At 44.2% G+C, this 27129-nt stretch overlaps 1 protein-coding gene across 1 annotated transcript in view; it reads left to right on the top strand.

The window, feature by feature from the left end:
- Positions 1-27129, top strand: part of LOXHD1 (lipoxygenase homology PLAT domains 1) — a 166239-nt gene that overhangs the window by 33571 nt on the left and 105539 nt on the right. Inside the window, exons 6-8 of the mRNA XM_086682857.1 lie at positions 4486-4634; positions 20584-20707; positions 23192-23442. Coding sequence (XP_086538983.1) covers positions 4486-4634; positions 20584-20707; positions 23192-23442 — 524 coding nt within the window. The remainder of the gene's footprint in view (positions 1-4485; positions 4635-20583; positions 20708-23191; positions 23443-27129) is intronic.

Raw genomic sequence — 27129 nt, 5'->3', positions numbered from 1 at the left:
AATCTGGGGCGCCTGGGTGGCTCAGTCAGTTAAGCATCCGACTTTGGCTCAGGTCATGATCTCGCGGTTTGTGGGTTTGAGCCCCACTTGGGCCCTGTGCTGACAGCTCTGTGCTGTCTCCCTCTCTTTCTCCCCCTCCCCCGCTCGCACTCTGTGCACACTCTCTCTCAAAAATAAACATTAAAAAAAATGAAAAAACATTAAAAAAATAGTAAAAAGAAAAAGGAAATCATGCCCACAAGACAGGTAAAGCAGGGAAGAAAGTGAGCAAAACTATTGATAATTATGTGACAAAGCTAACCAAGCACTGACTATAGTAAACAATTCTAATGACTATCATTAGGGCATGACAAAATGTGGACCCAAAATACTCAAACACAGTAATCTTAAGGAAGGTGGATAATGAAAGTTAAATCATAATTAGGTTCTTGGCCACAGTTCATTCCCCAAGTGATAGGAGAGTAGAGACATTGATGAACTTTAGACCTCAGTGAGTCCAGTATGCATATTAAAATTGTAAAAGTAACCATGCCCCCCCCCAATACAAAATGTGTAACTTCTAAACCAATAGAGGGAATAAAGAGAATAAAGCCTCAATAAAATGCAATAGAAGGCAGGAAATGAGGAAAGGGGAACAAAGAAAAAGAATGGCCAATCATAAAAAAATGTAAATGTATAATAATCACAATAAATACAAATAAACTAAACTCATCAGTGAAAGGATAGTGTTTTCATATTAAATGAAAAGAAAGAAAAATCCAGCTTAAACATGTGATGCCGAAGGGCTGAGAATAAATAAAATTGAATGACATGTGTCAGGAGCATGTCAGTAACACAGAAGATGGTTGTGTAGCCATATTATTATTCGCCAAATTAAACTTTAAGGCAAAAACCACTTTGTGAGAAATAAAAGTATATTGGACAATGACAAAAGGAACAATGAACCTACAAGATGTAATAATTATGAACGCTTATAAATTTTACAGCATATTCCCAAAATATGGGAAACAGAAATTAACTAAATTCTTGAAGAAACTTGACGAATGCATAAGTATAATGGAAGATTTTAATACATCACTCTCAATAACTGATAAGTAAAATGGATAAAAATTTAGTATGGATACAGAAGACTTTAACTACACAGTTAATAAGCTTGATCTACTGAATCTATGTAGATTCCTGTGTCCAACTGGTAGAGAATACACATTCTTTTCAAGCACTTAATGACCGCATACTAAACCACAAAGCAAATCTTAACAAACTGAAATTAAGCAATAAGACAGAGACAAGATTCTTTGATCACAGTCAGTAAAATTAGAAGAAACTCCAACCTCTGAGTCCATTTGGAAACAAATTTTAACTTTCATGAAAAATGATAATCAACTATAAAATTCAGGAGAATGATCAGAACCATGGGAGAGAAAGTTTAATAAAGATGCTGGGTACAAGATTAATAGATAAATCTTAATAGAAACAACAAGCAAACATTTAATTTAAAAATAAATTAATAGCAATATTAAGGTGCCCAATATCACCTTACAATGGAAATTATAAGGTGCCTAAGAAAAACTAACAAAAAGAGCTTTCTGTAAAGAATATAAATATTTACTTGAGGATATACAAGAATATTTAAACGGAGAAATATGCTCGTGGAGGAGAATGGTCTCAAATTCATTAAGAAGTCAAATTTTCCCAGATTAGCCTATGAATGCAATGCAATTTCAGTTACATTTCCAAAAGGCAATATCCCACAGTTTAAGCTGCTAATAAAATTGCCATCCATAAGGGCTAACTATTTCCAAGACTATTTTGAATAAGGAAAATAATATTAACAATATGACTAAGTGAGGGTATTTACTCTGATCTCTAAAAGATACCACAGATCTCTAAAAACTAAAACAGTGTGGTATTGATAGAAGGAGAAACAAACCAGTGAAACAGAATAGAGTCTAGACCCACACAGAGAGGTAGTGTTATAAATCAGAAAGAAAGGATGGAATATTCAATTATTGGTGTGCAAACAATTGTCTTACCATATGAGGAAAGATAAAATTAAATCTTTTTACCTTTCACCATACACAAAAATAACTTCCAGATGGGCTACAGACTTACATGTGTAAAAGCAACACTATGAAATTTTTAGAAGAAACTTTAAGAGCAAGTCTTTTGAATTTCAATTTAGGATGGAGTTTCTTGAACTATTCACTAAAAGCACAAACAACAAAGGAAAATATTTATAAAGTCTACTAAAACAAAAGAAGTGTCTGTATGATAAAAGACACCATAGACAGAGGAGAGGTAATAAAGAATATAAAATATATGAACAGAAAAAATTACAGAAGAGCAGGATCTAAATGGCCAACATATATGGGTATATCTCTCCCCCCACCCAAAAATATAAATGTATATGAACAGTATATATTATAATCTCTCCACATAATCAAGAGAATATAAATTAAAATCACAATGAGATACTATGGTATATATATTGATATAAACTTTTTAAGTATATATGTTAATGATGATTGTGGGGAATGGGACCCCGAATATACTGCTGGTGATAATTGATGTACAAGCATTTTGGAAGGTAATTTTACAATACCTAATACACCAAAGGTGAGCACACCCCAGGATCCAGCGACTCTTTGTAGGTGTCTACTCAGAGCATTTGTCACAGAAATGCAGCGGAAGGCAGTTATGAAAGAGTCCATTTCAGTGCTGTTTACAATAGCAAAAAACCAGGCACAACCAAAATGTCTATCAGCAGAAGAAACATTAATAGTATTTTCTTTATTCAATGACTTTTATATAGCAGTTCCACAAATGACCTCAAGCTACCAGCATCAACAGGGTAATCTCAAAAGCATAATATCAACTGAAAGGAAAGTCAGTTGCACAGGGTATGTTGACGACGATGGTAGGATGATTAGAGAGCGATAGCAACAGCCTCCATCACTAACATAACACTTTCCATGGGTGGGTGTCACCACCAGTGTTTAGTGTGTACCAGTTCAGTTCATCCTCACAGCAGGACCCTGTGTGGTGGTGCCATTATCCCCACTGTATAGATGAGGAACCTGAGACAGAGAGATATGGACTGCGATGTTATTTATGTAAATTCTAAAACATGCAAAAATAGCACGTTTTCTTTATGAATACCTCCGTGTGCAAACAAAAATTCACGGGGACGATACATATCGCTTGTGGATAGTGTTTATTTAGGGGAGGGAGAAGGCGGGGGAAGGCAGGATGGCCAGTGAGACTGTAGACTTACCAGTTATCTCTTCAAGACAGAGAAAGGTCTAAAGCAAATTAGACAAAGTGTTAGCATCTGTTCTGCCTCTGAAATCTGGGCAGTGGGTGTACAGATGTCTTCCTTTTTTTTAATGTTTTTAAAATTATTTATTTTTGAGAGAGAGAGAGGGAGCATGAGTGGGGGAGGGGGAGAGAGAGGGAGACAGAAGATCCGAAGCAGGCTCTGCACTGACAACAGTGAGCCCGAGGTGGGTCTCAAACTCAGGACCTGAGCCGAAGTTGGAGGCTCAACCAGCTGAGCCACCCAGGCACCCCTCTACAGATGTTTTATACTACTTTCTGTACGGTTTTGAGTTTTTGCCATTTAAAACATAGAAAGATTTAAAGAATTAAATTTTAGCAGAGAAGGTGAATGGATGGCATCAGCACGGAGCTGGTGCTTAGGTGGGGCCATAAGGGTTAATATGTAAGCTTGGGAACATAATAATGGAAAATTGAAAAGCAGAAAGAACAGGTTAGAATGGATCCTAATGACGTGCTTATCACCCAGTGTGACTTCCGACGTGTAATTTCAGTTCTCCAAGCTTGTTTCTTCATCCACAAGACAGAATTAATAATACCCCCTCGCAGATTGTGGTGACAAATAGAAAGAAAAGAAAAAAAAAAATCTATGTGAAACTAATGTGTCTGATGGTGGCCGTCCTGTTTTCCAGAAAAGGAGGCAGGCCTAAGGAAGTGTGTCAGCTGTCAGGGTCCCAGCACAATCCTGGACCAACTTCCATGGTTGTGCTCCCAGTTTGGGACAAGCAACTGGCACAAGCCAGGCAGGGCCTCAGCTCCAGGGATGGGGGTACACATGTGGTTACCAGGATGGGAACTCCAGACTAAGATAGAAATCAGAAGCCCAGTTCTGGGACCTGGGCACAAGCCACACACAGGACAAGCTTGACTGGAGGTTGCCACGAGAGATTTACAGAGCCCAGAGATCTCAGGGTAAAGCTATTCTTGTTGACTTAAAAAAAAAAAAATTAACATTGTTGTTAGAGTAGTTTTAGGTTCACGGCAAAAGTGGGTGCAAGTACAGATAGTACCTATGTACCACCTGTCCCCCACCCTGCCCGCCAGCCTCCCGCCTTATTGACTTTTGAGACTACCTTCAGCGGGCAAACCATTGGTTCTTTCTCCTCTTCGGGTCTCCTTTGTAAGTTTCTTGCCTGTGTGTGTGTACAGGGGAGCGTAGGCTGGAAAATGAAAAGGACAACTTTGAAAGGGGAGCTGAAGACAAGTTCACACTGGATGCTCCCGATCTGGGGCAGCTGATGAAGATCAATATTGGCCACAACAACAAGGGCGGGTCTGCAGGTTGGTTCCTGTCCAAGGTAGGTTCACCGCCTGTCTGTGGTTCCTGTGGCCTGGGAGGGGGAATTCTGGCTCTTCAGAGGGTATATTTCAGCCCTGACTTCCCTCTCTTGGTCTGTCTGTCTCCACTCTTCTACCTAAGCCTGCTGGCCAACCATACTGCCCGACCCTGCCCACATTACCCCCTTCCCAGAAAGCCCAGGTCTCCCATCGGAAAGTAACCAGGGCCTGATCATCCTTCAAGACTCTGCCGTGAAGCTCTCCCTGACTTGCCCACCAGAACCTCTCCCTCCCGTGAATGTTTATAACCCTGCCTGCTTAGAGCATTTGTTGGTCCCTAATCATAAGCTTTCTTGTGACTTATCTTGGGCTGTTGCCTTGCATCTTAGATGCCTTGTAGTCTCACCAACCCAAGACAATGGTAAGAATCAAGAAGAAAGCAAAAAGGCTTCTGGGAAGCTAAAACAGCAGGTTCAGAGCTCGTGAGGTGAGCTCATGCCCCTGGCTTTATCTTGCCCTGCCCTGATTTTGAAGGAGAGACCCCCTCAGACTCTCTCTCATAGCCTAGTGCTCACTTACAGTCCCTTCTAGCAAACTCTTGCCTGCAATTTTAAACCTAAAGTAGAAGATTAGAGAGGGAAAGAGTCCTTGTATTAGGTAGGCCTGTTGAAAACTGTAATGGGGACTCAGAGAAGATAGAAAAAGCCAAAAAATAATTAAAAATCCATAGAAGTCTGAGGTCACTTAGAAAATGGGCTATCAGCTCTTTGCAGATACTTCCCTTCATGAGGCTATCAGTATATTTCAGCTCATTCCAGAATGATAGGGAAAGGTTATTGTATAACATAGTTTTGAAAAATATTTTGAAAAAGCTCTTAGCGCTTAAAACAGAAACCCTTCCAATTTGAGACAGTTTGACAACGGAGAATGAGGCTGTCTGATAGGTGAGGTTTTGTTATTGCTTAACTTCATTTACTTCTAATGTCAGCAGTGGTTGACCTGCAGTTATCAGAAGACTTCTCATCCACACAAAATCCAGATGTGGCAGCTGCTTTCTAGGACACCTGCTTTTTTGCTGTGTCACCATCCTGGGCACTGTGGCTTTCGTCCTCTACCTTGTTGCCTCACGATCACATGATGGCTGCTGAGCCTCTAGGCATCTTAAGTGTGTTCCAGGCAGGAAGAAAAGGGAAGACCCAAGGGGAAAACCACTTTTTTTTTTTCCTGGCAAGCCTTTCTTTATTTTGAGAGATGCAGTGTCCTCCTTAGGCCTTTTGTCTACATTTCATTGGCCAGAAATGAGTCGTGTGACCAACCTAGCTACAGTGGAAACTGGGACAAATGGCTGGCTTTCCAGCCTTTATAAGAAGAAGGTGATCGGGAAAGGGCTGAGAGCATCCTCTCATGTCTGCCACACTCCTCTCCGTAACTAGCCTGGAAGTTCCTTGAGGGCCTCTCCCCAGCTCTTGGCCTGGGGTGGGGCATGAATTGGTGAAGTGAGGAATGGCCAAGGTTCCTTTGGAAAGGAAGGGGTTTGTTTGGCCGTAAGAGCAGCCAGCCTGGTGCTGAACAGGGTTCTAGGAGGCTAAATGCTGCTTGGATTGCAGAAGAAATGGGGCAGGGGTCCAGAACGAGAATAGCCAATGAGAGGCCGGGGTGTGTCTCCAGGTTGGAGGAGGGAGAGGAGGCAGGTGCAGTCTGTGACCTCAGCCGGGATGAGGCACGAGCAGGTGCCTCGAAGCCCAGTTCCCTCATCCGGGAAAGAAGGACCATCTGAGTGAAAACCCAGGGTTAGTGCAAAGAGCTGCAAGGTGCACCCCAGGGCCTGGGTGTGGCCTTGACAGGTTTTCCAACTGCCCTCTCCTGAGGTCAGGTTCCTTCTTGGCCACATGGGCCCACTCACCCCACTTCTGTGCTCTCAGAAACCTCATGAAGGAAGTGGGTTTTCGTGCCAGAACAGGCCCCTTTGCAAAAGGAAGGGGCAGCTTAGCAGAGTGAAAACATTTTTTTCTTTTTTCTTTTTTTTCCTTTAAGGTGTTGTAGATCTCGTTCCATTGCCTTCTGAAATTTGATATTGAGGCCAAGGAGATTTTTGTTTCTTTCAGGATAATCTGTTCTATTTTGTTTTTCTAGCCGGGATGCTTGCAGAATTTTTTTTTCTTTATATTTATAATAAGTCTCAACTGGGGGGCTCTGTTAGTTCATTTATGCCCCCATCCTCCTTCCCTCCCTCCTTCCTTTCATTCCTTCCTTTCTTTTGCTTTTGTTTTTGGTTTTTCAGGGACACGATTAGTCTTTACTTTTGTGCAAATGATATTTATTTATTTATTTATTTATTTATTTATTTATTTATTTTATTTATATATGAAATTTATTGTCAAATTGGTTTCCATACAACACCCAGTGCTCATCCCAAAAGGTGCCCTCCTCAATACCCATCACCCACCCTCTCCTCCCTCCCACCCCCCATCAACCCTCAGTTTGCTCTCAGTTCTCAACAGTCTCTTATGCTTTGGCTCTCTCCCACTCTAACCTCTTTTTTTTTTTTTTTTTCCTTCCCCTCCCCCATGGGTTCCTGTTAAGTTTCTCAGGATCCACCTAAGAGTGAAACCATATGGTATCTGTCTTTCTCTGTATGGCTTATTTCACTTACCATCACACTCTCCAGTTCCATCCACGTTGCTACAAAAGGCCATATTTCATTTTTTCTCATTGCCACGTAGTATTCCATTGTGTATATAAACCACAATTTCTTTATCCATTCATCAGTTGATGGACATTTAGGCTCTTTCCATAATTTGGCTATTGTTGAGAGTGCTGCTATGAACTTTGGGGTTCAAGTGCCCCTATGCATCAGTACTCCTGTGTCCCTTGGATAAATTCCTAGCAGTGCTATTGCTGGGTCATAGGGTAGGTCTATTTTTAATTTTCTGAGGAACCTCCACACTGCTTTCCAGAGCGGCTGCACCAATTTGCATTCCCACCAACAGTGCAAGAGGGTTCCCGTTTCTCCACATCCTCTCCAGCATCTATAGTCTCCTGATTTGTTCATTTTGGCCACTCTGACTGGCGTGAGGTGATACCTGAGTGTGGTTTTGATTTGTATTTCCCTGATAAGGAGCGACGCTGAACATCTTTTCATGTGCCTGTTGGCCATCCGGATGTCTTCTTTAGAGAAGTGCCTATTCATGTTTTCTGCCCATTTCTTCACTGGGTTATTTGCTTTTCGGGTGTGGAGTTTGGTGAGCTCTTTATAGATTTTGGATACTAGCCCTTTGTCCGATATGTCATTTGCAAATATCTTTTCCCATTCCGTTGGTTGCCTTTTAGTTTTGTTGGTTGTTTCCTTTGCTGTGCAGAAGCTTTTTATCTTCATAAGGTCCCAGGAATTCACTTTTGCTTTTAATTCCCTTGCCTTTGGGGATGTGTCGAGTAAGAGATTGCTACGGCTGAGGTCAGAGAGGTCTTTTCCTGCTTTCTCCTCTAAGGTTTTGATGGTTTCCTGTCTCACATTCAGGTCCTTTATCCATTTGGAGTTTATTTTTGTGAATGGTGTGAGAAAGTGGTCTAGTTTCAACCTTCTGCATGTTGCTGTCCAGTTCTCCCAGCACCATTTGTTAAAGAGACTGTCTTTTTTCCATTGGATGTTCTTTCCTGCTTTGTCAAAGATGAGTTGGCCATATGTTTGTGGGTCTAGTTCTGGGGTTTCTATTCTATTCCATTGGTCTATGTGTCTGTTTTTGTGCCAATACCATGCTGTCTTGATGATGACAGCTTTGTAGTAGAGGCTAAAGTCTGGGATTGTGATGCCTCCTGCTTTGGTCTTCTTCTTCAAAATTACTTTGGCTATTCGGGGCCTTTTGTGGTTCCATATGAATTTTAGGATTGCTTGTTCTAGTTTCGAGAAGAATGCTGGTGCAATTTTGATTGGGATTGCATTGAATGTGTAGATAGCTTTGGGTAGTATTGACATTTTGACAATATTTATTCTTCCAATCCATGAGCAGGGAATGTCTTTCCATTTCTTTATATCTTCTTCAATTACCTTCATAAGCTTTCTATAGTTTTCAGCATACAGATCCTTTACATCTTTGGTTAGATTTATTCCTAGGTATTTTATGCTTCTTGGTGCAATTGTGAATGGGATCAGTTTCTTTATTTGTCTTTCTGTTGCTTCATTGTTAGTGTATAAGAATGCAACTGATTTCTGTACATTGATTTTGTATCCTGCAACTTTGCTGAATTCATGTATCAGTTCTAGCAGACTTTTGGTGGAGTCTATCGGCTTTTCCATGTATAATATCATGTCATCTGCAAAAAGTGAAAGCTTGACTTCATCTTTGCCAATTTTGATGCCTTTGATTTCCTTTTGTTGTGTGATTGCTGATGCTAGAACTTCCAGCACTATGTTAAACAACAGCGGTGACAGTGGGCATCCCTGTCGTGTTCCTGATCTCAGGGAAAAAGCTCTCAGTTTTTCCCCGTTGAGGATGATGTTAGCTGTGGGCTTTTCATAAATGGCTTTTATGATCTTTAAGTATGTTCCTTCTATCCCGACTTTCTCAAGGGTTTTTATTAAGAAAGGGTGCTGGATTTTGTCAAAGGCCTTTTCTGCATCGATTGACAGGATCATATGGTTCTTCTCTTTTTTTTTGTTAATGTGATGTATCACGTTGATTGATTTGCGAATGTTGAACCAGCCCTGCATCCCAGGAATGAATCCCACTTGATCATGGTGAATAATTCTTTTTATATGCCGTTGAATTCGATTTGCTAGTATCTTATTGAGAATTTTTGCATCCATATTCATCAGGGATATTGGCCTGTAGTTCTCTTTTTTTACTGGGTCTCTGTCTGGTTTAGGAATCAAAGTAATACTGGCTTCATAGAATGAGTCTGGAAGTTTTCCTTCCCTTTCTATTTCTTGCAATAGCTTGAGAAGGATAGGTATTATCTCTGCTTTAAACGTCTGGTAGAACTCCCCTGGGAAGCCATCTGGTCCTGGACTCTTATTTGTTGGGAGATTTTTGATAACCGATTCAATTTCTTCGCTGGTTATGGGTCTGTTCAAGCTTTCTATTTCCTCCTGATTGAGTTTTGGAAGAGTGTGGGTGTTCAGGAATTTGTCCATTTCTTCCAGGTTGTCCAATTTGTTGGCATATAATTTTTCATAGTATTCCCTGATAATTGTTTGTATCTCTGAAGGATTGGTTGTAATAATTCCATTTTCATTCATGATTTTATCTATTTGGGTCATCTCCCTTTTCTTTTTGAGAAGCCTGGCTAGAGGTTTGTCAATTTTGTTTATTTTTTCAAAAAACCAACTCTTGGTTTCGTTTATCTGCTCTACAGTTTTTTTAGATTCTATATTGTTTATTTCTGCTCTGATCTTTATTATTTCTCTTCTTCTGCTGGGTTTAGGCTGCCTTTGCTGTTCTGCTTCTATTTCCTTTAGGTGTGCTGTTAGATTTTGTATTTGGGATTTTTCTTGTTTCTTGAGATAGGCCTGGATTGCAATGTATTTTCCTCTCAGGACTGCCTTCGCTGCGTCCCAAAGCGTTTGGATTGTTGTATTTTCATTTTTGTTTGTTTCCATATATTTTTTAATTTCTTCTCTAATTGCCTGGTTGACCCACTCATTCGTTAGTAGGGTGTTCTTTAACCTCCATGCTTTTGGAGGTTTTCCAGACTTTTTTCTGTGGTTGATTTCAAGCTTCCTAGCATTGTGGTCTGAAAGTATGCATGGTATGATTTCAATTCTTGTAAACTTATGAAGGGCTGTTTTGTGACCCAGTATATGATCTATCTTGGAGAATGTTCCATGTGCACTCGAGAAGAAAGTATATTCTGTTGCTTTGGGATGCAGAGTTCTAAATATATCTGTCAAGTCCATCTGATCCAATGTCTCGTTCAGGGCCCTTGTTTCTTTATTGACCGTGTGTCTAGATGATCTATCCATTTCTGTAAGTGGGGTGTTAAAGTCCCCTGCAATTACCACATTCTTATCAATAAGGTTGCTTATGTTTATGAGTAATTGTTTTATATATTTGGGCGCTCCGGTATTTGGCGCATAGACATTTATAATTGTTAGCTCTTCCTGATGGATAGACCCTGTCACTATTATATAATGTCCTTCTTCATCTCTTGTTACAGCCTTTAATTTAAAGTCTAGTTTGTCTGATATATATATGGCTACTCCAGCTTTCTTTTGGCTTCCAGTAGCATGATAAATAGTTCTCCATCCCCTCACTCTCAATCTAAAAGTGTCCTCAGGTCTAAAATGAGTCTCTTGTAGACAGCAAATAGATGGGTCTTGTTTTTTTATCCATTCTGATACCCTATGTCTTTTGGTTGGTGCATTTAATCCATTTACATTCAGTGTTATTATAGAAAGATATGGGTTTAGAGTCATTGTGATGTCTGTATGTTTTATGCTTGTAATGATGTCTCTGGTACTTTGTCTCACAGGGTCCCCCTTAGGATCTCTTGTAGGGCTGGTTTAGTGGTGACAAATTCCTTCAGTTTTTGTTTGTTTGGGAAGACCTTTATCTCTCCTTCTATTCTAAATGACAGACTTGCTGGATAAAGGATTCTCGGCTGCATATTTTTTCTGTCTAGCACCCTGAAAATCTCGTGCCAATTCTTTCTGGCCTGCCAAGTTTCAAAAGAGAGATCAGTCACGAGTCTTATAGGTCTCCCTTTATATGTGAGGGCACGTTTACCCCTTGCTGCTTTCAGAATTTTCTCTTTATCCTTGTATTTTGCCAGTTTCACTATGATATGTCGTGCAGAGGATCGATTCAAGTTACGTCTGAAGGGAGTTCTCTGTGCCTCTTGGATTTCAGTGCCTTTTTCCTTCCCCAGTTCAGGGAAGTTCTCAGCTATTATTTCTTCAAGTACCCCTTCAGCACCTTTCCCTCTCTCTTCCTCCTCTGGGATACCAATTATGCATATATTATTTCTTTTTAGTGTATCACTTAGTTCTCTAATTTTCCCCTCATACTCCTGGATTTTTTTCTCTCTCTTTTTCTCAGCTTCCTCTTTTTCCATAACTTTATCTTCTAGTTCACCTATTCTCTCCTCTGCCTCTTCAATCCGAGCCGTGGTGGTTTCCATTTTGTTATGCATTTCGTTTAAAGCGTTTTTCAGCTCCTCGTGACTGTTCCTTAGTCCCTTGATCTCTGTAGCAAGAGATTCTCTGCTGTCAGCTATACTGTTTTCAAGCCCAGCGATTAATTTGATGACTATTATTCTAAATTCACTTTCTGTTATATTATTTAAATCCTTTTTGATCAGCTCATTAGCTGTTGTTATTTCCTGGAGATTCTTCTGAGGGGAATTCTTCCGCTTGGTCATTTTGGATAGTCCCTGGCGTGGTGAGGACCTGCAGGGCACTTCCCCTGTGCTGTGGTGTATAACTGGAGTTGGTGGGCGGAGCCGCAGTCAGACCTGATGTCTGCCCCCAGCCCACCGCTGGGGCCACAGTCAGACTGGTGTGTGCTTTCTCTTCCCCTCTCCTAGGGGCGGGATTCACTGTGGGGTGGGGTGGCCTGTCTGGGCTACTTGCACACTGCCAGGCTTGTGATGCTGGGGATCTGGCGTCTTAGCTGGGGTGGGTAGGCAAGGTGCACAGGGGCAGGAGGGGCAGGCTTAGCTTGCTTTTCCTTAGGTGATCCACTTCAGGAGGGGCCCTGTGGCAGCAGGAGGGAGTCAGATCCGCTGCCGGAGGTTTGGCTCTGCAGAAGCGCAGAGTTGGGTGTTTGCGCGGAGCGAGCAAGTTCCCTGGCAGGAACTGGTTCTCTTTGGGATTTTGGCTGGGGGATGGGCGGGGGAGATGGCGCTGGCAAGCGCCTTTGTTCCCCACCAAACTGAGCTCTGTCGTCAGGGGGCTCAGCAGCTCTCCTTCCCTTTGTCCTCCAGCCTTCCCGCTTTCTGAGCAGAGCTGTTAACTTACGACCTCCCAGACGCTAAGTCGCGCTTGCTGTCGGAACACAGTCCGTCAGGCCCCTCCGCTTTTTGCAAGCCAGACTCGGGGGCTCTGCTTGGCCGGCGAGCCGCCCCTCCGCCCCGGCTCCCTCCCGCCAGTCCGTGGAGCGCGCACCGCCTGGCCGCCCTTCCTACCCTCTTCCGTGGGCCTCTCGTCTGCGCTTGGCTCCGTCGACTCCGTTCTGCTAATCCTCTGGCGGTTTTCTGGGTTATTTAGGCAGGTGTAGGTGGAATCTAAGTGATCAGCAGGACGCGCGGTGAGCCCAGCGTCCTCCTACGCTGCCATCTTCCAAATGATATTTATTTATTCACAATTTATTTAGTTGTAGCTCAGGAAAGAGAATCTCCTGTTATATGCCATGTTCTGGCTTGGATGGCATTTGTTCTGGTCTCTTCTTCAGGAGTCACACGTAACCATTTATGGGCTCTCCATTCTCTGTTTTCCGAAGCTCTCAGCTTCTCTCTTGTTCCTTCCACTTTCTGTTCTTTGCACTCCAGGAGAACGTGTCACATTCCCTCACCCTGTCCTGGATTGCTCCCCCATGCCATGCTGTCGAGTCCCTTCCTTTTCCTACCAGTGTGCATTCCATTCTAATTCTGAGTGTTTCTCAGATTTACATGTTTGTTGTAAAAGGTTAGGAACATTTACATGTTCATTGTAAAAGGTTAGGAAATAGCAATAAACAAAAAATAAGGTAAACCTAAACCACCACGGTTTTACCACCCAGAGATGACCAGTGTTCGTGTTTTGATGCAGGTCCCCTCCAGCTATTTTTCTATGAATTAATATACATGTATCATTTTTTAAAATGGGGTCATATCATAAACAGTGTTTTACAAGCTGCAGCGTCTCCACTTTGAAATAGAACATGCATATGTCCCCACATTATTTAAATAGAGTGACATGAGGGTTTTACAGTGCAATTTGTTAATGAGTCCTAGAGTATTTCTTTTTTTTAAAATTTTTATTTTTGACAGAGAGAGAGAGAGAGAGACAGAGCATGAGCGGGGGAGGGGCAGAGAGAGGGAGACACAGAATCGGAAGCAGGCTCCAGGCTCTGAGCTGTCAGCACAGAGGCCAACGCAGGGCTCTAAGTCACGAACTGTGAGATCATGACCTGAGCTGAAGTCGGACGCTTAACCGACTGAGCCACCCAGGCACCCCTAGTCCTAGAGTATTTCAATGCACAGATATAACATGACTTATTGAATCAATCTTCTTTTGTTGAACATTCTTTTCCTCAAAATTATTGATACTATAAAGAGTGCTGTCACAAACATTCTTATAGCTTATCTTTATGCACATCTAGGATTACTTCTTACAGTAAATTCTGAGGAGTTGGGTACAGTAAATTCTGAGGGCTTGCAGAATTGTGAGAGCCTTGACAGATTTGCTGCTCTCTAGTTTCCTTGATATTTTTCCTTCTTTAGTCTGGTTCCCTTTTACTATCATCTTTTGCCTTTTCTTTTTTTTTTTTTTTTTTTTTTCCAACGTTTATTTATTTTTGGGACAGAGAGAGACAGAGCATGAACGGGGGAGGGGCAGAGAGAGAGGGAGACACAGAATCGGAAACAGGCTCCAGGCTCTGAGCCATCAGCCCAGAGCCCGATGCGGGCCTCGAACTCCCGGACCGTGAGATCGTGACCTGGCTGAAGTCGGACGCTTAACCGACTGCGCCACCCAGGCGCCCCTCTTTTGCCTTTTCAATGCGGCCACTGCTATCTTAAAGATGTTTAGTCCTATTTCATAAAGACCAGTCTTCTTGTATTCCATTAAGCGTGTGTGTTTTCCTCAGTTCTTGTACTGTATGCAGCGTGAGGCCCTTTGCAGAGTTCTCCCCTTCTTCTGGTTCTTTGGAATGATGTTCCCACCTTCCCTCCCTTCTTGTCTTCCTGCTTCTTTCCTTTCTTTTTCTCCTCTTATGTGCTAATTAGGCACTATTTTCAACCAGAAGGCCAAGCACTTGGCTCCTTTCAGGATTAGATTGGTTGTTCTCTGTGCAGCCGTATTGTGTGCAGGGTGAGTTCAGGGTCTGGTAAGGCAGGCCTCCACCCGTCCCCCCCAGTGCTAAGGTGGGTGTCCTCAAAGGTTCACGGTATTCTGACAGACTCCTGACAGCCTATTCCTGTAACTTAAGCCAAACCAAAATGCTTCCTGGGGATAAGACATGAAACTAAGTGCTTCGTAGGTCAGTATGCCTGGATTTACTTGATACTTTCCTGAGGAAGAGAGGGAGGAGGGGTTTAGATCTCAGGCAGGGTAGGTGCAAGCCCGAAGCCAGAGGCTGGGGGAAAGCACTGTGTCACCATACTGGGGACAGCCAGCTCTAGTGTTCTGCCTCCCCCATCTCTGGCCATGTTCTGCCCCTCCACAGTTTATAAGGACTGATCTGCTGGCCCTCAGGTCCCCAGGGACACCAGTTAAAGGGGCTGCTGAACTGCCTGAGTTTCCAGATTTGACACTTGCACAGAAAGTGCCCTTCTTCCTCAGAGTTGCCAGGCTGGTTGCCTTGGACTTCACAGGACAGTTGCTCCTTGGGTATTTACGTTCAAGGGCTTGGTGGATAAACCTAAAAGCCAATATAATTATCCACTTCACAGGTGGTCTCCCTTCTAGTCAATTGCCCACATATGCTTCTCAGCCCAGGGGTATGGCCCTCGGGGTGACCAACACCCCCTGTCCCCTGTGTTGCACCCTCTCCTGGAGCATAGGGGGCTGGCATCCTCCCCTCCCCCGGCTCTTGCCCCGCGACCCATGGCTTGGGCCCTCACGTGGGGTTAGTCCACAACTGTGATCAGCTCAGATGGTCATAGCGCTTCAGAAGAGCAACAATCACAAAATGGCACGTCACACTCCAATGGGCCTTGTCCTTGGTCCATCTGCTGCAGTAAAGAGACTTGCCCAAGGCCTTGCAGCTCTTCAGTGGCCAGCCTGGCACTTACCCTGGTCCTCCGGACTCCAGGTCTGGACTCCCTCCCCTGCGTCACGTGTTAGCCCGTCCAGGTCGGGAGATCGATCACCCGCTGCATGCTGTAGGCGGTGTAACGGCAGCCCGCACCACAGGCTCCAGGAGGAGGAGGAGACCAAGGCTCATGGAGCTGATCTTAGGGACATCAGGAAGCTCAGTGTGTCCTTCTGTTACCAGATAAAACTCAACAGTCAACAAACATTTGTGTGGCTACCAACGGCAGCTGTTGTGATAAACCTCATTCTTCTCTTTTTGCTTTATTATTTTTGAGAGAGGCAGCACAAGCAGGGGAGGAGCAGAGAGAGAGGGAGACAGAATCTGAAGCAGGTTCCAGGCTGTCAGCGCAGAGCCCAATGTGGGGCTTGAACCCACAGACTGCAAGATCAGTGACCTGAGCTGAGGTCGGGCGCTTAACCCACTGAGCCGCCCAGGTGCCCCAAGCATCACTCTTCTTGAAAGAATAAGACAAGTCCCTAAATAATTATACTTACTATACCCATATACCCCTAAATTTCTGGGAGAGTCCAGCTTTCAGTGAACATTCTGTCATGAGAGTCCCACAAGTAAAGTAATGTCGATCAGGTCAGATTTCCTGGCTTGAAGAGTAGAAATCAGAATTACCATGACTTTAATGCCAAGCAGGATGAGATAAAAGTCTTGAGTAAGGAACACACCAAGGTGGTGGGGGTGAGCTGCATCTCACTGGGCAGCAGGAGTGCCCTGGAGCTGGGCCATGAAGATGGGTAGGGGTTTGCCAGGAGGGGCAGGGAGGAGGACTCCTGTGGTCAGATGAGGAGGAGCCAGAGGGCGAGGCAGGGATACCGAGTGGATCTGGGCCAGAGCACAGGGCTCAGAGGACTGAGAAGTGGGAAGTCATGTTAGGGAGGAAGGTGCGGGTAGGACCACTACAGGCCCTGAACATAATAAGCCATCAGAGGCCTTCACTGAGCAGTAGCCTGAGGTGGTGGGGGGTGTGTGGGTGGGCTCAGAAGAGAGGGAGTGCAGAGGGTGGAGAGAATGCTAGGCTGTCACCATTCAAATGCTGCCATTTACACTTATTTATATTATGGGACATCGTTTTATAGTTTTTCAGTGTGATGGCTGAGACCTGGACCATATGGGGAAGGATAGCCTCTTGACAGGGAGAAGATCTCACCTTCCTTTGGTGGGCCTCAGTTTCCCCCAAGGAACATTCATTTGCTTTTCCACAAGCTAGATGCTGAGATTTATTTTAGTGGGTTCATAAACTCCGAAAGTCTTCCTCCTTTTTTCTCCTGTGTCAGAACTTACCTGGTCTTTGCCCTTTGATCTTAGAACTCTGGAAGGAAGCCACAGTTCTCCAATGGTTCTTGAAATGTGATGATGGCTGCTTATGGGTCACAGGTTACTTTTACTGGATAACATATATGCATTTTTAGTCTTTATTTATTTTGAGAAAGAGGGCACAAGCGCAAGCAGGGGTGGGGAAGAGAGAGAGGGAGAGAGAGAATCCCAAGCAGACTCCATGCTGTCAGTCCTGAACCCGACCTGGGGCTCGATCTCATGAACCATGAGATCATGACCTGAGCTGAAATCAAGACTCGGATGCTTAACCGACTGAGCTGCCCAGGTGTCCCCATTTATGCATTTTTAAAGGAAAGATTGAAAACCCCTTGAAAGCAGAGGCTTGTTCTACATTCTTTGCCTGCCCTCATGCCTGGTACATAGTGGGTATGCTGTGTGGACCACTCAGATTGTGCACATCTCGGGCACCTTGGTGCATGAGTGCGAGGGAGGGGACCCTTCATCCTCCTCAAATTGCTGTGTGTGTGGGTTTCACTTCTGCCCAGAACAGGCCTCTGTTCTAATAGGTTATATAAAATTGGTGCAAATTTTTTCAGTGTAGAGCAGGGAGAGCTGTCATGAATCATACGTGACACTCCCCATCGATCTAAAATCTACTGACTCCAGGACCCATGCCATGTGCTCACACGGGCACGTTTACCTTGCAGGATGGGGCGGAAATGAAGGCCCCAAGGCCCTGGATCATCTGAGTGTATCTCTAAACCATTGGGAAGAATAGGGAAGAAATGACCCCTGCTTGGGCAGCTCCATCTTTTCCTCCTCTTCTTTGGGGTAGAAGAATAAGCTACTTTTACCATTGGCTGGTCTGATCTTATGACTCTGCTGTGTCCTTGTGGCTGCTGAAGACAGTGGGTTCCACCGTGGACAGGCCTGCTGTGGCTGTGGCCTCATCTCCCAGGGGGCTCGTGACCCCTGCTTGCCCTCTTGCCTCTCAGAAGGCCAGCGCTGCCTGGGGGCTTTCTGCCCATGGAGAGTATTCCTCCAGGAGATAACGGTTCTTGCTTTTTATTAGGTCATTGCTTCTGACTGTCTGTCTGTCTCTCACACACACAGTGTCTGTCTCTCTCTCTCTCCCCTTTCCTGCCTCCAAGTATGTGCTTCTGTCAGTCATAGTGAGGGGCGTTTCTATTTCCCCAGTCCTATTTTACAGCGGTCGCTGCCACAACCACAGGATCTGGGTAACAGTGGTCTGGAGGGAACACCACCATTTCATTCCCTTACGAAAACCATTCCTGACAGGTCCTGGAGTCTTGAAAGGAACTCCATGAAATCCCAGAGGTGTGTGGGCAACTTGTAAACGGAAGTGGGAAAGCCGCTCACTCCTCCCTCGGAAGGGGCTCTTGGTTATGACCGTCTAAGCATCAGGGGTCATGAGTGAGCCACAACCCACCCAGCAGGGGCCAGGACGCTTCTGAGAGAACCCACTACCCCCCCCCCCCCCACACACACACCCCTGTACAGTCTTTACGTATGGCAGTTGGCGCGTGGTCATTTCCCTCCCTGCCTCCGCTTCTCTGCTCCTGCCCACTGAAGGATCACCGTCTGCTACCAGATGTGCTCCCAGATACCCTGCTCCCCGGGAGCCAGCTTCCTCCAGCCTCATCTTGTAGACCTTGGGGCCAAAAGTTTTGATGAATAATTGTTTACATATTTTAATATGCATCTAGAAAAGGTTTTTTTCAATTTTTTATAATTTTTTTAATGTTTATTTTTGAGAGAGAGAGAGACAAAGCAAGGGAGGGGAAGAGAGAGAGGGAGACAGAGAATCCCAAGCAGTCTCCCAGCTCCGAGCTGAGCTGTTGGCACAGAGCCTGACACAGGGCTCGGACTCATGAGCCACGCAAGATCATGACCGGAGCTGAAGTTGGACGCTTCACCCAGGCACCCCTAGAAAAGTTTAAGACCTGTTCATGGACTCTGATACTTTCTGCACCGGTATTTAACCTCTCATCATCTCTCTTGGCCCTTCTTTGTATTTAGTATTTTGGAAAATCTAATTTTTCCAAAAATGTATTCAAATATTGTCTCTTTCCTTCGTGGCTCAGCTAGTTTTGTCTTGTAGAGGTAGTTAATGATACACGTTCTATTTCTCAGATTAGCTAAACTTCTCAGGTGAGGAATTTCCATCAGACACCAGGCCAGTAGGGGGCCCTTTATTGATGACAACTGTGAGGGTGGTATTGATGATGAGCTGTGAGGGTGGTGTTCTCGCTCTTGAAACCGTGGCTGGTACGCTAGTCTGTGAACACTGAAAGACAGAGATGGTGAATCTGTATGCCAAGGTTTATTAGTAGGCTTGATAGCTTCTCTGATAAACGAAGTCCTGTTTTCCTTCACTCTGCTTTTCCAATTTTGTGGGAGCCAGAGTAAAGGGGGTTAGGAGGCGGGCTGAAGCCTCAGACCTTTGTCATTGACTCCCCAGTCTCCCCCTAACATGGAGATGAAAGCCAGCGAGAAATGTGCAGATAGAAATGTTGTGAGAGGCTGGACTTTGACAGCAGAACCCTCTCTGGCCTGTGCCACAGTGGCCTCCAGGTGCTCAGCTTTAAAAGTACAGACACTCCATCAAATCAGCAGGCTCTGAAGGGTGACTCACACCAACCAAACTCACAAGGGACTGATTTATAACCCAAAGCCTGAATGCTGGATATATCTGAGGAGAGAAGGCTGGGAGGACAGTGGCTTCCAGTCACTGGTTCAGGCCACCGGCTTTTCCCTAGTGGGTGGTATCCTTGGGAAAACAGCTCTTAGCCCAGAAAGTTCTTTTTTTGAAAACGGGATTAGAATAGGGTGAGATGGCTTCAGGCAGCCCAGTGTGTGCCCTGTTTCCACACTGCAGACATTTTGATCTTAGGAAGGGAGTCTTTCATTGAAATCGCCACCCCCCCCACCCCCCCCACCCCCCCCCCCCCGCCGCCCTTGGGCAATCTTGGGAACACCTGGGCAGACACTTTCACTTTCCAACTCACCCTGTCTCCAGATGCTTCTGCCTTCACAGGGCTACAACTGGGGGAGAGATTCTAGTTATTGATGAGTCTGCTTATCTTAGAGTGGGTTTTCAGTTGGGTTCCTGGCACGCTTGAAAGGGCCTTTCAGCTCCTTGGTAAACTCTGAAAGACATTCTTATCTCAGCCTCGCCAGCCTGGCCCACATGTGAGTGCCCTGTGGGAGGCTTTGTAGACAGCCACTTCCATTATCCTCGCTATCAGTGGCTGATGTTTTCTGACCTGATCACCAGCCCCTGGGATTCTGTGTGCCTCATTTGGGGCTTGTAATTCTCCTTGTGTGGACTCGGCTTCTCACCGAGGGTAGGGTCCCAGGCTTCAGCAGGTGGGGAAGGCAATGCTCTCGTTGCAGTCTGTAAATACAGGCTTCACACCCGGGTCTCACAGGGCACATCCTGCCAAATTTCCTGCACTTAGTTGTGAAAATGATCTGCAGCAGAGGAGGGAACAGTGGCTCAGTCATTCAAGTAGGAGGTACTTGCCAGTCGTCCCCATGTGCCTCTCAGTGCTTTGCAAAAAAAGGCACGTGCTTGTGCTAAGCTTTCCCTGGGCCACAAAGAAGGTGAGAGTGTATTCTTAGAGTGCATTCAAGTGATGGAGGTATTCGATCACCGGGTGCGCTGTTAGTGACCCTTGCCGTCCCCGCCCTCTCTTCTCCTTCCCAGATTGTCATTGAAGATATTGGGAACAAGAGAAAATATGACTTCCCTCTTAACCGCTGGCTGGCCTTGGATGAAGACGACGGCAAAATCCAAAGGGATATCTTAGTGGGCGGAGCTGAGGCCACAGGTAGAACTGAGAAAGGGGAAGCACGATTGGCTGGTATTTCACTTTCTGCCTGAGGTTCAGTGTTCTCCTTGGTGGGCCTGGAGGCCTGTGATCCAGCAGGAGCCAGCCACTCCTCCTGCTCTTGAAAGTGTTCCGTCCCTTTGTGCTGGAGCCTGAGGCTCTGCTGATGCCAGAGGAGGCGGGGGAGGTGCCCCTGAGCAGATACTAACTTTCAGGGCAGAAGAGATTAGCCACTGGGTGAAGCTGGAATGTGAACTCCTGTTCACAGTGGATGAGGGTGTGGATTTACTCTTAGCTCCTCTTACTATTGCGTGCTTACTGTATGCCAGGCACCCTAGGCACTTGACCCGTTTTGTCCCCTTTAATCCTCACAAGGACCCCGTAATATAGAAACTGTTATCATTTCCATTTCACAGAGGAGCAAACTGAGTCACATAGGCATTGAGAGACCTGTCCAAGGTCACGCAGCTGGCAAGTGACAGATCCGGATTCGGGCTGCCACCTTAGTCTCCACCCTGTGTGGATTCCACAGAAAACCCGCACCTCCCAGCACGGGAGTTCGTGGATGTTCCGGAACATCAGTGTCGTGCATGTGCCCATCTGAGAACGTGCTCTGCTGCACAGCATCCTGTTGCTTAGCACTGCACAGAGAAGAGGTCCAAGTCCTGGGGCACAGTATGCAAACTGCTTCATGGTTTGGCTGCAACATACGTGTCAGCTGAATCTTCCAACTTCTTGTCTCACTTCCAGATGCTCACCTGTCTCGCTCCACCTCATCAGCACACCTTTGCTCTTTCCTGAACCTACGCCCCCTTTGCCCTCCTTCTGCCTCATCCACTTGTCTTCTGCTTCTGCTGGGGGGGCGGGGGGGAGGGAGCTTCTCTCCCCTTGCCTGGCCCTCTCCTCATCCGTGCCTTCCCCCGCCCCTCCCTGAGCTGCTGGCCTTACTCTTTCTCTCACTTTATCTTTAGAATATCTTTCTCCTCAGCCTGTAATGCCATTTCTCTTCTCTACACTCCTCAAATTCCTGCTCCCTGTCACTCCCTCTGAGCCCTCCCTCCTTCCTGTAGACAGGCACTCCCTCCCTTCCTTTGCACCAGACACTTGGGCAGACCTTGACTGCTATCAGTTAGGAAATCACACGTTCCTCTGCTCCAGCACTTTCCAGCCTTGCACGTTATTTGTAACTGAAGCTTGCGTGTTATTTACTCAGAAACAGATAGGAGGGGCGCCTGGGTGGCTCAGTTGGTTAAGCATCGGACTCTTGATCTCAGCTCAGGTCTTAATCTCAGGGTCGTGAGTTCAAGCCCGGTGTTGGGCTCTGCACTGGGCATGAAGCCTACTTAAAACAAAACAAAACAAAACAAAACCAGATCCCAGAATGGGTCTGCTCTGACCCCTTTAACCATGTTACTCTTACTGACCTCCAGTGGTAGAGGAGAAGGAGAAACGTCTGTCAAAGGCTGGGAATTACTGGTAGCCTGGGCCATGGGAGTACGTACTGGGTGTGTTTTGGAGAAACAGAGCTGGAGACACCATTTGTTCATCTTCTAGTCTCCCTGAGGCCTTGCATGTAGTAAGCACTCAGTCAGCGTTTGTTGAACAAAGGAAGGTGTAAACGCTTCAATGAATCAGGCATCCCGTAGCTGCATGTGGCTAGCTCCAAAAGACTTTCAGGATTTTCATTTCCCTGGGTCCGGGGCTAGGGGTGAGGCAGGGGGTGGGGTGGAGGGGTGTGTGCCTGTACACCATTGCCTTAGACCCCAGAGCAAAATGGAGGGAGGCCAGACCTGAGCAGAGTTTCCTGTCCAGATGCTGGTCTTTGGTGTTTTCTCTTACTCAGTCCCACGTCACAGCTTAATCTCCCTTTGCTGGCTCTTGCCCAGAACTTCATGTCCTCGTCTCACCTCCCGACTGACCAAAACCTCAAATGGCCTGACCACAATGTGCTCTCCTTCCCTCACTCTTTCCTCAACCCACCACGTCAGGCTCAGACATGAGTGCCCTCTATTAAAAGTTATCTTTTTAACTTATGAGCAAAAGAGCAAGCGAAATGAATCAGCTAGCCCCGAATATAAATCTCCATTAATGGAGTTGACTCTTATAATTAAATCAGACATAACAGAATTCGTCCGGCAGCTATTAATAATATGCACATGGTAATTAACATTAATAACAAGTACTATTCTTAGCCAACTCAAATTCCTCCTTCTCTCTGTTAGTTTCTTGTAATCAGGGCTGGCAGCTTCTTAGGGTAATACCTGCAGTTTATTCCTAAACTCAGATACATTGACACACAAACTGAAAAAGAGCACAAAGCGGAGAGGCGCACTGGAGGTCATCTGGGGAAGGAGGACGAGGGGGGAATGAGGAAGCGTGGAAGAGGGAGGGCCTAGGGAGGCGGTAGCCAGGGAGGGGAGACTTGGGTGGGATTTTGTAATCAGCTGGCACTAACTTTCTCCTTCCCTGTTGCTTCCACACCAGCTATTTCATATATTGTCACCGTCTTCACTGGGGATGTCCGGGGTGCTGGGACCAAATCCAAAATCTACTTGGTTATGTATGGGGCCAGAGGGAGTAAGAACAGTGGGAAAATCTTCTTGGAAGGCGGTGTGTTTGACCGTGGCCGCACAGACATCTTCCACATCGAGTTGGCTGTCCTCCTTAGCCCCCTGAGTCGGGTCTCCATCGGACACGGCAACGTAGGCGTCAACAGAGGCTGGTACTGTGAGAAGGTAAGGGATGCCCCAGGGACGGCCCTTTCCTGATTCAACCCCTCTCTTCTTTAACTTGAAAATACAAACTCTGACCTGCTTCCTGCTTCCTGCTTGCTTTGGACCAGCTACAGAGCACATGGGCAATCCCTTTCATTGGGCAATTGAATTGGTAACATGCCCGTCCATCTTGTTCTGCTTATGGTCAGGAATGAGGGCTGCACTGTGCACGTATCCAAGGGCCAGACTGCAGGATAGCTTATCCAGAGGTAGTAGTTGGTAGTTACAAACTATCCTGGTTCTTGGTGTAGTGTTTCACTTCACCTTATAAATCTGTCAATCAGCAAGTATTTTTGAATGTATGTTTGCATTGTGGAATACTTATGCTTTAAAGCATATACTCAATGAAAGTAAACTATAGATAATGATAAGAAAACAAATATACATTTTGTCTACCACCCTACTTAAGAAATACTTTTCCAATACTTTTGAAACTCCACTGTGCCCTTACCCAATCATAAAATTTTCTTTTCCCCAAAGAGCATACACTATTATGAATTGTTACCTATGTATATATTATTTGTATGTAGCAGTTTTCATTCAACACTATGCTTTAGACATTCATCTGAATTGGTAACAGAAACTGTACTTCATCAATTTCACATTCATTCCATTTCATGAATCAGTCACCATTTATTTGTTTGTTCTTTAATTTACAGACATTTTGGGGTTGTATTTCTTGATGTTTGCTAATATAAACAATGTTGCCATGACATTCTTATACATCTTTGTACAAACATCCAGTTGGTTGATAGTATATGTTCAAGTATCTTTTCGTAGCTTGCCTACGATGTTCTTTGAGCAAGGGAAGATTTAATTTAGAAGTGCTTTATCCAGGGGCACCTGGGTGGCTCAGTCGGTTAAGTATCTGACCTTGGCTCAGGTCATGATCTCATGGTCCACTGTTGGGCTCTGTGCTGACAGCTCAGAGCCTGGAGCCTGCTTCGGATTCTGTGGCTCCCTCTCCCTGCCCCTCCCCTGTTCACGCTCTCTCTCTCTCTCTCTCTCAAAATAATAAATACAAATTAAAAACAATTAAAAACAACCCTGTAATTCTTTTAAAAATATAGATTCCTTGACTACAATGCAAGTCTACTGAGTCAGAATTTCCAGGTAATTGGGATATTCAGATAATTCTTATCATTAAGGAAGTTTCAGAATCACTGATTTAGTAAATAGTAATTCTTTCTCAACTGTTCTAAAAAGGCAATTTAGTCTCATCAAATTCCCCAAATGTATGGTTTTGCCTCTGAGCTTTTTTGTCTGTTCCATTTATTGATTTAATTTTTTCTGACACTAATACAATACTTACTCTCATCATTTCATATCTTTATGTAAGTCTTGGTATCTTCTAGGACAAATTTACTCATCGTATTCATCTTCCTTAGGATTGTATTAATATTCATGGCTCTTAACCCTTCCATAGAAATTTTAGAATTTTCTTGCCAAGTTCCATGAAGAATTATGTTCAACAGAATTCAATTGGATATGTAGATCCATTTGGAAGAATTGATATCTTTACTAAGTACTTTTTATATGTATGAGCATTATGTACCTCTTAAAATTTCGGTCTTCTTTAATATTAGGTCTTCTTTAATATTTCCCCTTTTTTTCCCTTACTTTAAAAGTTTATTTATTTTGAGAGAGAGTGAGAGAGAAAGCACATGTGTGTGTGAGCCGGAGAGGGGCAGAGAGAGAGGGAGAGAGAGAATCCCAAGCAGGCTCCCTGCTATCAGTGTAGAGCCCAACAAGGGGCTTGATCTCACCAACTATGAGATCATGACCTGAGCCGAAATCAAGAGTTGGATGCTTAACCGACAGAGCCACCCAGGAGACCTAGTGTTTTTCTATAGTTTTATATCTTTCTTGATAAAGATCTTGCACGTCTTTGTTAGATATATTCATAGAGGCCTTATAATTTTTGTTCCTATTATAAATATCAATTTAAAATTATATTTTTAAACTATTTGTTTAAAATAGAAGAAATAGAAATACTCTGTAGAAATAGAAGGACTTTCGTGCATTGAGTTTACAAATAGCCATCTTACTAAACTTTAATTAATTATAATTTGTCTACAGATTTTGGGAGAAGTTTCTTTATAGAAACTTTGTTGTTTGTGAATGGTGACAGTTTGGTTTCTTTCTTTCCAAAGCTTATATTTAATTTTTTTTTTTTTTTTTTTTTTGTATTTGACCACATGGGCAGTACAGTACTGAACAGTAGGGTTAATAGTAGACATCTTTGTTTTGGTTTTGATTTTACAGGAACTGCTTCTAATTTTCTGTTGAGGTAATTATGATTTTTGAGGGGTTTGGTAGATAGTCTTAGATTAGATTAGGAAATCCTCTTCTATTTCTGTATTGTTCAAAGTTTTTATTATTTATTGTTGAATTTTATCTAATGCTTTTTCTGCATTTAATGCTCTAGTCATGAAGCTTTTCTCTTTTACTTGTCAATTTGGTGAATTAGGACTGCATTTTCTAGTGGCAGACCAACTCCGAATTTCTTTAAGACAAACTTGGTCATAAAAGGTTTTAATTTTACATGCTTCTGGAATTGGTTTGCCAGCATTGTATATAGAATTTTTGTGTATATGTTCATGAAGGGCATGGCCCTTAATTTTCCTTTCTCCTATAGTCCTTGGCAGGTTTGATCCTGGCATGGAATGAGAAATACTGTCTTTCCTGAAAGAGGGTGTATAAAATTGCAGTGATCTGTCCCTCAAAGTTTGGTTGCAGTCTCTTACAAAATTGTGTGTGTGTGTGTGTGTGTGTGTGTGTGTGAGAGAGAGAGAGAGAGAGAGAGAGAGAGAGAGAGAGAGAGAGAAATTACTGATTTAAAAAGTTGTTGTGTTTGTTTTGTTGGTTATAGAATTATTTAGGCTTTCTATTTCTTCTCAAATGTTTTATTTATTTATTTAAAAATTTTTTTTAATGTTTATTTATTTTTGAGAGAGACAGAGACAGAATGCAAATGGGTTAGGGGCAGAGAGAGAGGGAGACACAGAATCCGAAGCAGGCTCCAGGCTCTGAGCTGTCAGCACAGAGCCTGATGCGGGGCTCAAACTCACGAGCCGTGAGATCATGACCTGAGCTGAAGTCAGACGCTCAACCGACTGAGCCACCCAGGTGCCCCATCTTCTCAAATGTTTTAATGAGCTGTATTTTTCTTGGCATTTGTATGTTTATAGGTATCAAATGTATTGGCACTTACAACGTTAGTCTTATATAGCATTCCCTTATCTTTTTAACTTCTGCTGCATCCATAATTATGATTCCCTTTTTATTTCTAACATCATTTGTGCATGCCTTCTTGCTTTTTAAAAATAGCATTCTCACAAAAAGTGTGTTTAGTCGTTTTAAATAATCAACATTTGGCTTTGTTTATAGTCCATTTTATCTCTATTTCCATGTTGTCGGTTTCTGTTCTCTCTCTTAATTTCTCTGGGTTTCTGTTGCTATTTTTCTAAATTCTTTTTTTTTAATGTTTATTTTGAGAAAGAGCATGTGAGCGGGGGAGGTGCAGAGAGAGAGGGAGACAGAGGATCTGTAGTGGGCTCTGTGCCAACAGCAGAGAGCCCGATTGAAGGGCTCAAACTCATGAACTGTGAGATCATGACCTGATGCGCTGAAGTTGGACTCTCAACC

Source organism: Puma concolor, chromosome D3, assembly GCF_028749965.1.
Source record: "Puma concolor isolate L17-30 chromosome D3, mPumCon1.1.hap2, whole genome shotgun sequence".
NCBI lineage: Eukaryota > Metazoa > Chordata > Mammalia > Carnivora > Felidae > Puma > Puma concolor.
This window is presented reverse-complemented; position numbering and strand designations above follow the sequence as displayed.